The sequence below is a fragment of the Leguminivora glycinivorella genome, chromosome Z (assembly GCF_023078275.1).
Source record: "Leguminivora glycinivorella isolate SPB_JAAS2020 chromosome Z, LegGlyc_1.1, whole genome shotgun sequence".
NCBI lineage: Eukaryota > Metazoa > Arthropoda > Insecta > Lepidoptera > Tortricidae > Leguminivora > Leguminivora glycinivorella.
In genome coordinates this window covers 41,186,614-41,200,415 of record NC_062998.1, presented here as the reverse complement: position 1 = coordinate 41,200,415, position 13,802 = coordinate 41,186,614, and the positions used below count along the sequence as shown (strand labels likewise).

Here is a 13,802-nt window from a genome sequence, read left to right as displayed (position 1 = left end):
ATTATGGAAGGTAATGTTCGGATAAACAACCAGTATGTCATATAATTTTTATGGTAAACAAATCATTCGGGCAAATGAAATTCAGGCAAGTTAGATTCGGGCATATGAATATTATGTTAAATGACTGTCGGGCAAACAATAGACAACCGATTTATAGATATGGAGTTGATAGGTTTTTAAACGCTGCAAATAATTAACATATTAAATATTATGTTAGGTACTTACATCTAAGTCTTCCAGGTCGACACAAGTATTGTAATTCGTCCACGGTTTCTTATCTTCCGGACGCATGTACCATGTCCCGTTCTCAGTGCATCTACAAAAAAACGATATCATATGTTAACAAAAAAAACATGACAGTCCGTTTTCACATTATCCGATCCTTTATCGGATGTCGGAAGGATTTAAATAGAAAAAAACTAAAATGGTGCCTGTAATGTATAGGATATCTGTCCTACATCCGATATCGGATCGGATAATGTGAAAACGCACTTAGACTGACAGGTACAATTTTCTTAACCGCTACTAAGGTTACACACATCTGAACATCTACATCTGGGTTGTGAAAGTAATGGCCTAATCTAGAGTATTTACTTACTTACTTACTTACTTACTTTGTTGGCGCGACGACCAAAAGTGAGTCTTGGCCTCCAACACATGCGCACGCCACTTTACGCGGTCCAGAGCGACCTCTCGCCAGCCCTCGTTGACGCCGAGTTCACGGAGATCTGCCTCCACTCTATCTGCCCAACGATATTTAGGATGGCTAGCGGGACTAATCTAGAGTATGATTGGGAATTTTGAATTACTAACTTGCTTGATTTTGTTATTTTTTTGTGCTACGTTGTTTGATTTATTTTCTAGGTACTGATTTAATACAAAGGTATGATGTGATGTGAGTAATGTGCTATAAATAGGTACACATATTCTCAACAATAATGATGGATTCAGAGGGCGGCGCCTAATAAAAGAGATGTAGGTACTTAAACGCGTTTTATTGTGTCCTTGCCGTCTTGGGAAGATATGTGTCTATATCAACCTGTTTTATGGTCCTCCAGGCTAAAAAGATAAGATAACTTATGCCGCTTCCACTGAGAATCCGAGAAGCAAAACGATTCTAGGAGCTTTATTCGACTTGACAAAACTGACGCGTCGGGTTGATTTTCCGTAAATGTGGATTAAATCGCAATGGTCGAGCTTCTTAGAATTAGTCCGTTTTCACATTATCCAATCCGATGTCAGATCAATCGGATGTTGAATGGGAAAAATCCAAGATGGCGCCTGTAATGTACGGTCCTACATCCGATGTCGGATCGGATAATGTGAAAACGCACTTAGTCATTTTGTAATCCACTGTTACTTAACAGAAATACATACAGACAAGTGCACAAATGAAACCAAAGTACCTACTTATTATAAACTGTGTGTATTCCACCGTGAAATTTTAGTGGTTGTTTTCCCTCGGCAGGGCGATTTGGTATCGGTAGTACCTACTTTCGAAATAGACAAAACTAAAAATAAAAAGTTTTCCAAAAAAAAATATCCCAAACTCGAACATGCGAATAACACACTAAAACTGCAAAGTGACAGTTCGCGATATTGTAAACATGTTGTAAACAAATAAGCACATGTTACTTTTTTAAACTGTGTAGCAGGCTAGAGTGTTGCATCGCGCTATGGGGCGAAACAAAGAAAAAGCGGACATTCGTACTTTTTTGCGAAAAACGAATTTAAAAAAATACTATTCGATAAGAAATAATATGGCGAACAGTAAATGTGCTATAACATTTTTCAAAATAACGCATATTTAAGGCAAAAAAAATAAAATGTGTTTTTCTTGTGTGGGATCCAAATTTAGGTGTCCTGTTTCAGGGAAACTATTAGTTACCTACCTCGACTAACGACCTTCAGAATATTATTTCCCTACTTTTCTAGAGCACGAAATGATAAACAGCCAAGTTTAGTAAGCACCCCTTTGTCTGCTTAGTCCAATCAAAAAGTCATCAAATATCGACATTTCACTTAATGCCTTTTTCGTAAAAAAAATACGTTTTTTGATAGTTTTATGCTAAAACTAAAACAATGAATTAAGAATTTGACAATTAAAACAATTATTCATTATCTTCTAATGGCGGGTGCCCTCTATTTCGCCTATCATTAATTCGCATAATTTAAATTCGCATAACAGATTTGGCATAACATAATTGTTCTTAACATTGAATAAGCATAATATTAAAAATGCATAATTCTTATTTGTCTCAATGAATTTTCATAATTGAAATTTGCATACTATTATTTCGTATAACTTTAATTATCCTAAAATGAATTGCCATACCTACTAACTGTATGGAGAAAGCGATTGGATCAATCAGGGGCTGATTTTCCAATTTCGAGCGCTCGATTTTGAGTGTTTAATTTTATACTGTCTCACTTATTAAGCATGAAAAAAAATAGGGTTAAGTAAGGTACAGCGGGGCAAATCTCAAGTGGGGGGCAAATGTAACTGGTCAATTTCTTCCATGTTTTACAATGTTTGCATTATTAAAAAAAACTGTTTATTTTTAAGAAACATACATGCATTATGAACTTATCTGCTAATCTTAAATTAAAAAGATTATTTGAGTTAAGGAGTCTTTATTTTATTTATACATTACTTATTAAGTTTTTTCGTTTTTCATAAGTGTTTTTCAAAAAATAGAATGTATACCAGTTATGTAGTAAGCGTGTTCAGTGGGTACATGTAATAATGGAAATAGTGTAGTAATGGAAAAAATGGATTAGATACAATTGCCTTTTAGTCTAGATTTGCCCGGCTGTACCTTACTAAAGAAATTGAAAATGGATAGTATTTAATAAATAATATTCTTTCATCGTTCAGATTTTCGCTGATCGCACGTGCCGATACTGATACCCGAGCAAACGGAAGATTCCAATATTGAACCGCGAGCGTAGCGAGTGGTTCATAAAGTGGAATCTTGAGCGTTGCGAGGGTTTCAAGGCAGATTAACCTTCGTACGGCACGTTAAAGATTGCCACCGAGTTTGAAAACCAAATTTTTCACCACCCCAACACGAACAAAATACTGACTATAAAACATCAAACTAAATCAAATCCATCGATTTCTTCAATATTTATGATTCAAAATCATCATTTATAGGTAAAATTCTATCAGCTAGCTTAAGACATCAAGTTAAAATTTGTATGTTATTACTTTGCACTCTTGTGGATAAAATGCAATTTTGCTATCTGTTGTCGGACAGAAAAGTAAGCCGTTATAGTATGCATTTTCTGAGATGAACTTTTCGCTTTAGCCGTAATCTGTTAAACAAAGGCCTTTGTGTCTATTGTTTACGGCGGCTAGCTCCCGTTTAAACGGCACGTGCTATAGTCTCAGTGTAGTTAAAAAGCAACTATCATGATAGTAATAAAGTTCAAATCCATAAAAAGCCCTTTCGGAGATAACACGTTTTGTCATCTTCAAAAAAAGTTACCTGCATACTGCAAACTGTTTAATAAATTTGAACCTTATTGCTATCATGATAGTTGCTTTTTAACTACACTGAGACTTTAGCACGTGCTGTGGAAACGGGAGCTAACCACCGTGAATAATAGACACAAAGGCCTTTGTTTAACAGATTACGGCAAAAGCGAAACGTTCATCTCAGAAAATTCATACTATACCCGATAGTGTGGTGAAAATATAATTTTCTTGTATGCCATTTAAACATTCTACGAAACAAAGTTATGCTTATACCAATTCATCGTTATAACAATTTACATTATGCGCATTAGCATTATACGAAATCTGTTATGCGAAATAATGATATGCGTATTAAACGTTATGCGTAATAAACGGTATGCCAATTCATATTAGGAGTATTCAGTTATGCGAATTAATATAGACTGATCTGAGGATCGGAAGATATCAAAAAGTTCTTATTTTTACGTTATCTTCATTTGTGTTTATTCTGCTACATTTTCTAGCATGATGTTCTCTTACATTGCGAAAATACTTATTTCTTGCTTCGGATGCTTCTTCCGATAATTTTCCTATAGATTGCATACCAAAATGTTGCACCACAAACCTAATACTTAATCTGGGACTGAAACTCGTTAGATAACAATCTACAATTTTAGTAAAAAAGCCAATAAATTGTCAAATTCTTAATTCATTGTTGTAGCATTAAAGTATCAAAAAAAATCATAAGTTTACAAAAAGTTGTCGATATTTGATGACTTTTTGGCTGGACTAAACAGACAAAGGGGCGCCTACTAAACATGGCTGTTTATCATTTCGTACTCTAGAAAAGTAGGGAAATAATATTCTGAACGTCATGAGTCTAGGTAACTCATAGTTTCCCTGAAACAGGACACCTAAATTTGGGTCCCATAGAAGAAAAACACATTTTATTTATTTTTGCTTTAAATATGCGTTATTTTGAAAAATGTTATAGCACATTTATTGTCCGCCATATTATTTCTTATCGAATAGTATTTTTTTAACACGCTTTTATTAGGTCGTCGTGTATCATTTTCAAGTTTTGACCATATTATTTTGAGTGGTGACTTTAATGTTAACATGTTAGATATAAACGACAGTAAAAGTAAGCGACTACAAGAATTTTTAGACTGTAATAATTTAATAAATCATATAACTGAGCCAACTCATTTTACCGACCATAGTTCTACGCTTCTCGATCTTATTTGTACTGATTCTACAATAATCAATACTGACATTGACCATGTTGAGCAACTGGGCAGCCATGCAATGGTTTTCATAAACCTAAATGTAAAAACATGCAAGGTGCCACCAACAATTTATTACAATCGGTCCTTAAATAAAATTGACCCGTCCAGCTTCGATGCTTATGTGAAACAACTGGACTGGAATCAAATTTTTCTTCTTAATGATATTAACGATAAATTGGCATTATTTAATGATTTTATCTTGGAAATTTTTGATTCTTTAGCTCCGATTGAAAAGAAAATAATGAAAGTAACACCCAAACCATGGATCACTAAAAACATACACTATATGATAAACCTTCGTAATAAAGCTCACAAGAAATTCAAACAAAGTAAGGACCCATCTGACCAAGAAAACTATAAAACGTTAAAAAAATTGGTAAATACCAGCCTGTACTTTGAACAAAAAGCTTATTTTGACCAACATATTAATAATAACTTAAACAAGCCTAAAACTCTGTGGAAAAATTTGAAACGTCATGTAATTCCTGATTTTAAGTATAACTTTGAACTACCGCAAGACCTTAGTGACCCTTCCAATATAAACCAAAACTTTTTAAACGTTCCCGGCAATATTTCTGTGGATGAAACCACACTGGCGTACTTTGACAACCATCGGTACAACTCCTCCACTTTCAGCTTAAGCACCGTTGACGAGACGCAAGTCACAAAATTATTACTTACTACAAAATCAAACGCAATGGGCCACGACCAAACAACATTTGATATGATTTTAATGACCCTTCCACAAACATTAAATATTATTACACATTTAATAAATACTTCGATTATAACATCTGAAGTTCCTTCAATATGGAAAATCGCAATTGTTCGGCCGATCCCAAAAATCAATGAACCAAAGGACCTAAAAGACTTGCGCCCGATCAGTATTTTACCTTACTTGTCCAAAATACTGGAAATCATATTGCCCGAAAAGCAATCAGGTTTTAGAAAAAAACGTAGCACTACTACTGCCCTTATGGATGTCATAGACGAGGTCCTAGCCGCACAAGACATTGGTCATAGTACAATCATGGTTTTGTTAGACTTCTCCAGGGCGTTCGACTCTATAAATGTTAGACTCTTGCTTTCAAAATTACGGTATTATGGTTTTGATGACAAATCGATACGGTGGTTTCATAGTTATTTTAGTGACCGAAAGCAATTAGTTAAACTTTCAAAAAAGGATGGTTCCAGCTTGATGTCCGATCCTAGTCCAGTGAATAGAGGAGTACCTCAAGGATCTATTTTGGGGCCTCTTCTATTTATTTTGTACAGCAGTGACATCATTAACTGTATACAATTCTGTGAATACCATATTTACGCGGATGACCTGCAGGTTTTTCTATCGTTTCATCCTAAAGATCTTGCTACTGCTACAGTTAAGCTGAATGAAGATCTGAATCGACTTTCAGAATTCAGAAACCCAGGTCCTCTGCAAATTGCCTTGTTCTTAATCCTATTAAATCAAAATACATAGTTCTCGGGTCGTTAAGTCAAACAAATACCGTAATTCTAAAACAACCAAACATAAGGATCGATAACGTGAAAGTGGATCGTGTCGATGCTGCAAAAAATCTTGGACTTGTCTTTGACACCAATCTACATTTCGAGAAACATGTTGTGGACATTGTTCGAAATTGCTTTTACCGTTTAAAAATCTTATACAATATTCAAAATTTTCTAACTGTTGACCTGAGAGTGCGATTATGTGAAAGTCTTGTTTTATCCAAATTAAATTATTGTCTTGCAGCTTACTGATACATAATAGAGAGATAAACCATAAGAAAACTTGGCTTTATTCAGCTAAAAACACAAGGATAGTAATAACAGAGTTCTGACATAAATATTATAAATCAATCCATGGCAACGACCATAGAGATACACATCATTCACCCCCTCCTAAGATGTCTGGTAGTCCCCTAGGTAGGCCGGCGGACGCCGCTCACGCGTTGAGCGCCGTACTTCGACTGGAGGCGTGCCTGGTTGTCTCTGCGCTTGTTCTGGCGGTGGCTCAGTAATCTCGTCAGACGCAGGCGGTTCTTCTGCCTCAACTTCAGGTGGTTCCTCGGTCACGGCCATAGGCACGTCGTCAGAGTCATCAGAGGATATGGAAAAATATTCATCATCTGAGGGGATTGGTGCCAGATGTCTATTTGATATGGTGCCTTCTCTTCCATCAGCATGCCTGACGTAGGAGTAATTTGGGTTGCTTTGCAGGAGATAGCCTTCTTCCACAGCGGGATCATATTTTGAATTACGCACGCTCCTTTTTATTAGAACAGGACCTGGGGTGGTCATCCAAACTGGCAATGATACCCCATTAGGACTCCTTCGTGGGTGATTGAACATTCTCTCATGTGGAGTAGCATTGGTAGTTGTGCACAATAGGGATCGTATCGAGTGCAAGCTTAGAGATAGCACCCTTTCCCATTCGGCTATTTCCAGGCCTTTTGTTTTCAAACTCAACTGAATGGTTCTCCATAAGGTGAAATTCAGGTGCTCAACCTGTCCGTTGCCTTGGGGATTATAGGGTGTGGTGCGACTGCAAGCTATTCCAAGAGACACAAGATATTGCGTAAGTTCTTGCGACATAAAGGACATTCCTCGGTCCGAGTGTATGTACATAGGTGTGCCAAATGTATAGAATATTTCATTTAGACATTTGATGACAGTGTTTGATGTCATATCTTTGCATGCAAAAGCAAAAGGAAAACGGCTGTATTCGTCAATTATAGTCAATATATATTTATTTTGCGACTTAGACGGCAGTGGCCCCTTAAAATCAATATTCAGTCGCTCTAAGGGTGCCGTTGCTTTAATAAGTTGACCGCTTGTTGCCGCATATCTTGGTTTTATTTCGGCGCAAACCCGACACTTGGCAGTCATTTCGCGAATATCATTTATAGAGTATGGTAAATTTTTGGATCGCACCCAATGGTGCATTCTGACTATACCTGGATGACACATGTTCTCATGTAATGTTTTTAAATTGTCCATGTTCATGTGCGCACATACTCTGGTTAAGGCGTCGGCGACTGTATTTTCTTTTCCAGGTCGGTAAACTATGTCGTATTTGAAGCAAGACAATTCTAATCTCCATCGTTCTATCTTCTCGTTCTTTATCTTGCTCGAATGATTTTGGTTGAACATAAACGCTACTGACTGTTGATCTGTTATTAAAAGAAAGTGTCTGCCAATGAGATAGTGGCGCCATCTACGTAATGCCTCAACTATAGCGGCAGCTTCTTTTTCAATCGAAGGCTGCTTCTTTTCTGAGTCGTTCAGGGATCGAGAAAAATACGCTACGGGTTGTCCGTTTTGAGACAGCGACGCGGCTAGCGCGTTTTCTGAAGCATCGGTTTCAACTGTAAACATGGCGTCGTCGCTGACAGCGGACAGTGATGCCTTAGCTATGTCTTTCTTAATTTCGTTGAAAGAAGTCATTGCAATGACAGAAAGTGGAAATGTATTTATTGAGAGCAGTGGTTTAATCCTTTCTGAGAAATTAGGTATCCATCTGGAATAATGAGCGAAAAGTCCTAAGGCTCTTTTTAATGCTGCCGCGTTTTCTGGCGCTGGTAAATCAAGAAGTGGTTTTAGACGATTCTCGTCAGGTTGAATCGTGTTATTTTTGATAGTGTAGCCAAGTAGGTTAATTGTTTCCTTACCGAATACACACTTGTCTTCGTTTAGTGTCAGATTATATTTGGAGGCGGCTTCCTTGAATTTTGATAGATTGATATCATGTTGTTCTCTTGTCTTTCCACATACAGTGACGTCATCCAAATAAGCAAACGTACCTGTTAAGTTTTCTTTTTCTATGATATAATTCAGAGTACGCTGGAAGGCCGCTACACCGTTGGTGACTCCAAAAGGGATTCTGGTGAACTGGTACAATTTCCCATTCGCTTCAAACGCTGTGAATATTCGATCCTTTTGGAGAATAGGTACTTGATGATACGCACTTTTTAAGTCAATCTGACTGAAATAATTGTATTGGGCAGCTTTTGCGACAACAGTTTCTATTCTTGGTAATGGGAATGCATCCAATTCGGTATATTTATTAATCGTTTGAGAATAATCGATTACCATCCGCTTCTTGTGTACACCTCCACCGGCAATAAGAACTTGGGCTCGCCAGGGAGATATACTAGGTTCGATGATACTGTCTTCCACTAGTTTAGAAATTTCTGATTTTATAAACCGCTCGTCATCGTCGCTATGGCGCCTGGACCGGACCGCTATAGGCTTCGTGTGGGGAGAAAGATTGGTAAATAAGGACGCCGGCGGGACTGACGCTGCCATGACATTACAGATTCGTAATGGTTCCTTCGGTCCTCCAAACTCCACTTCCACAGATGAGTGATTTTTCAGGACATCATGGCCGATAATTGCATCTGAGCATAAGTTATTTGCTACCAAAAGCGATTGTTGTTTGTATTGATGCTTCTCAATTTGAATATTTACGCGACAAGTGCCTTGAACGTGAAAAACGTGACTAAGTTCTGCCATAGTGATAGAAAAATGACAAGGCTTTATTTTTAACTTGAGTATCTCAGCCAGACTTTTATTTATAAAACTCAAAGAGCTTCCTGTATCTATCAACGCTTCAGCTTTAAATCCGTTAATTGTTATAGGCGAGGTAGCTTTACTTAGACTACTTGGAGAAGCGGCAGAGATAGCAGACAGAATGGCATCACGTGGAACATCATCCGTCCATATAGCATTCACTCTATGTGGTTGTCTGGATCTACACACGTTTGCAAAGTGGCCCTTTTTGGAACAAAGTTGACAGGTATCGTTGGCCGCAGGACATTTTATGCGCTGATGCACATTTCCTCCACAAAAGAAGCAACGACGTCTCGATGAGTTTTGATGAGGGGCGGACGATGAAGCCGCTAAATTCTCCGTGTTTTCAGACTCGGGTAAGGCATTGAGATGTTGTGATGTATTAGAGGTATTGCTAAATGCTTGTGAGTTTATTCCAGCATCTTCTAGAGAAATCGCCAAGTTGACCGCTTCATCTAAGCTAAGATTCAATTTTTCTAGTATTCTCTCCCTTATTTTCTGCGAACTGATGCCAGCGATGAACGCTCCACGCATGGACTCGTTTTGATGTTCGTCTGCCGTCACTTGCGTAAAATTACATTCTTGGGCAAGAAGTTTTAAGGCTTGAACATACTCTTTGACAGTTTCGTCGGTTCGTTGTTTACGCGTAGCCAACAGATGTCTGGCAAGGATTTCGTTTTTCGGTTTTACATATATTTTCTTTAAAATACCGATAGCTTCGTCATACGTTTTGCTTGTACGTATATAAGAAAATATTGTAGGAGAGAGATGATTTACCAGGAGCTTTAGTTTGATGGAGTCCTTGGTGTCAGGGGCGCATTCCTCGGACAGAAAGTTGTTAAATGTAAAATACCAATGAGCCCATTTCACGTCAGAGGAGGCGGCACTTGGTTCTTCGTCAAATCGCTCGGGGCGGAGATAGCGCGATATTTTATTTTCGTTTGACATACTTGTTTGTTTAGAATAGATACAATTTTAGCTGAATAAATTGATACATAATAGAGAGATAAACCATAAGAAAACTTGGCTTTATTCAGCTAAAAACACAAGGATAGTAATAACAGAGTTCTGACATAAATATTATAAATCAATCCATGGCAACGACCATAGAGATACACATACTTTGACAACCATCGGTACAACTCCTCCACTTTCAGCTTAAGCACCGTTGACGAGACGCAAGTCACAAAATTATTACTTACTACAAAATCAAACGCAATGGGCCACGACCAAACAACATTTGATATGATTTTAATGACCCTTCCACAAACATTAAATATTATTACACATTTAATAAATACTTCGATTATAACATCTGAAGTTCCTTCAATATGGAAAATCGCAATTGTTCGGCCGATCCCAAAAATCAATGAACCAAAGGACCTAAAAGACTTGCGCCCGATCAGTATTTTACCTTACTTGTCCAAAATACTGGAAATCATATTGCCCGAAAAGCAATCAGGTTTTAGAAAAAAACGTAGCACTACTACTGCCCTTATGGATGTCATAGACGAGGTCCTAGCCGCACAAGACATTGGTCATAGTACAATCATGGTTTTGTTAGACTTCTCCAGGGCGTTCGACTCTATAAATGTTAGACTCTTGCTTTCAAAATTACGGTATTATGGTTTTGATGACAAATCGATACGGTGGTTTCATAGTTATTTTAGTGACCGAAAGCAATTAGTTAAACTTTCAAAAAAGGATGGTTCCAGCTTGATGTCCGATCCTAGTCCAGTGAATAGAGGAGTACCTCAAGGATCTATTTTGGGGCCTCTTCTATTTATTTTGTACAGCAGTGACATCATTAACTGTATACAATTCTGTGAATACCATATTTACGCGGATGACCTGCAGGTTTTTCTATCGTTTCATCCTAAAGATCTTGCTACTGCTACAGTTAAGCTGAATGAAGATCTGAATCGACTTTCAGAATTCAGAAACCCAGGTCCTCTGCAAATTGCCTTGTTCTTAATCCTATTAAATCAAAATACATAGTTCTCGGGTCGTTAAGTCAAACAAATACCGTAATTCTAAAACAACCAAACATAAGGATCGATAACGTGAAAGTGGATCGTGTCGATGCTGCAAAAAATCTTGGACTTGTCTTTGACACCAATCTACATTTCGAGAAACATGTTGTGGACATTGTTCGAAATTGCTTTTACCGTTTAAAAATCTTATACAATATTCAAAATTTTCTAACTGTTGACCTGAGAGTGCGATTATGTGAAAGTCTTGTTTTATCCAAATTAAATTATTGTCTTGCAGCTTACGGTCCTTGTCTTCTTGCTCGGTCTTGGCGCCTTATTCAAAGGATTCAGAATGCTTGTGCCCGATTTTGTTTCAAAATCCCTCCCCGTAACCATATCACTCCTTTCCTGAACAATGCCTGTATGTTAAAAATGGAGGCTCGTCAAGAACTATTTTTTGCTTGCCTGCTCTTTAATACTATACAAACTAAACAACCATCTTACCTCTATCAGAAATTGATATGGTTTTCTAATAACAGTACTGGCCACCAAATAAGAGCCTCAAGAGCAATAGTTTTACAAGTTCCTCAACATCGGTCTGCCGCTTTTAAGGGGAGTTTTCGATACTGCGCAACCAAATGCTGGAACAATATACCACCACCAATCCGCCAATCAAAGAGCACAGCAAGTTTCAAACTAAAATATAGACTATATCTTCTTAACCAGCAGAAATCACAATATTAATTACAATAATTCATAATCCTCTTTGATCTTTTTTTTTTTATTCCCCTTAAACTGATTCCTGTCGCTGCTATTTTGTATACATATTTATTTTATGCTTATAAAAGTTATAAATGTCACCCAACGCTCAAAACGCGCGCGCTTACAAACACACATACACACACTCTTTCTCTCTCTCTCTCTCTCTCACACACACACACACACACACACACACACACACTCAGGTGTTTTTAATTTAATTACTTTCTTTCTAAGGTACTGGCAGAATACCAGCGATGTGGCTTGCCACATCACAACGCTGAGCCAGCGCCTTTTGTACCACGACACATGTTTCTTTATAATTTTGTTTCTTTTTTCTTTGGTTAGTTAAGTTAAGCGGTGTACTCACATTTCTTTTTTCCTGTTTATTATGTAAGCCTTTATATAATTGTATTGTGGATACGAATAAAGTTATCTATCTATCTATCTATCTATGTTTTAAATTCGCCCCATAGTGCATCGCAAAGTATTAACAATAAAATTGAAATTTACTAACTACCTTTTCATTTGTTGTTGATCTTGCCATTACGTTGTGTCAAGTTTGGTTATTCGAATGGTTACATTCTCTTCGCGTATAATGATTAAAACTATTAAAGTCATTGACAGTTCCTGTCAATGCCATCACGACTCTTTCTCGTAAACAAACATTACGAATATTCTAATTTAGAATAGGTCGCGTCGTGATGGTGCAGCTGTACGCTAGGTCTAACCTACGTCTCCCACGCCGCCCCGCCCGACGACTTTACGCGGAGCCGGACTATTTAGAGTCGGAATGAACAATATTCGCCGAAGCACAGCGGCTGGTAAACCTTGGGCAGTTTGAAACGCCAGCACATGTACAGGGCAGAGGTCGGCCGGCTGTTTATGCAGCAGGACTCTACGAAGATATCATCGAGTACTTTGAACAAGATTCTCTTCTCGTAGTAGTCGTAGTACTCGTATTTCTGCGGCTCGGTTCGGAGTAAGTAAACCAATACTACCTACGTGTGAAGGTAATAAAGGAAGCTACTTTTAGGTTATATTATTTCATTCACTCAAAAATAACTCAAAAGAAATAGGTAGGTACTACCACAGAATATATAAAAGTACAAGTACAGAAGGCTCACTCAACAATCTGTCAACGGACTGCATACGACATTGAGTTCTATTGCGCAGCGACAAGGTCGTCAAACTTTATGGGCCGCGAACTCGCGGCCGCCGGAATGTACGAAAGAAACGCGGAGTGAGCTGCCCCTGGTACTACTGCAGTGCTACTATTGGTGTTAGGTCACTTTCGAGTTTTGTTTGACACTTTTATAAATCTGGCATTTCTTACCATTATTTTAAATAATTTTTAAGAAAATATTTTTTAAGAAAAAAAACCGTCGCCTTTCGGGTTCTGGTGAAAGCTACTTGCGAATGTTGGATTATGTAGAAATGTGTAAGTATTTTTTAAAACTGCTTTTAATGCTTTAATTATTAGATGGCAACACAAATGTAATGTTAAGGTTTGAGGAGTTTCCTCAATTCCTCATGAATCCGATTATATTATAAGAAATCGAAGCTTGACAAACTTTGACTTGAAAATTCAATATGCTTAACAAACATAACTAAATAAATGTCACTGTTCTGAACTTAAATGCATGCTTTTTTTACAAAAATACCACTATAAGCGTGCCGTTCAGATTTGAGTAGTTTGGTTCTGGCCATCATCAGCAGTTCTACTGCACCAAATGTCACTGTTCTGGACGA

General features: G+C 37.5%; 1 protein-coding gene across 1 annotated transcript in view; it reads right to left on the bottom strand.

Annotated features, from left to right (window-relative positions):
* LOC125240491 (calcitonin gene-related peptide type 1 receptor) overlaps positions 1–13,802 on the bottom strand; it is a 152,560-nt gene that overhangs the window by 121,448 nt on the left and 17,310 nt on the right. Inside the window, exon 3 of the mRNA XM_048148385.1 lies at positions 226–316. Coding sequence (XP_048004342.1) covers positions 226–316 — 91 coding nt within the window. The remainder of the gene's footprint in view (positions 1–225; positions 317–13,802) is intronic.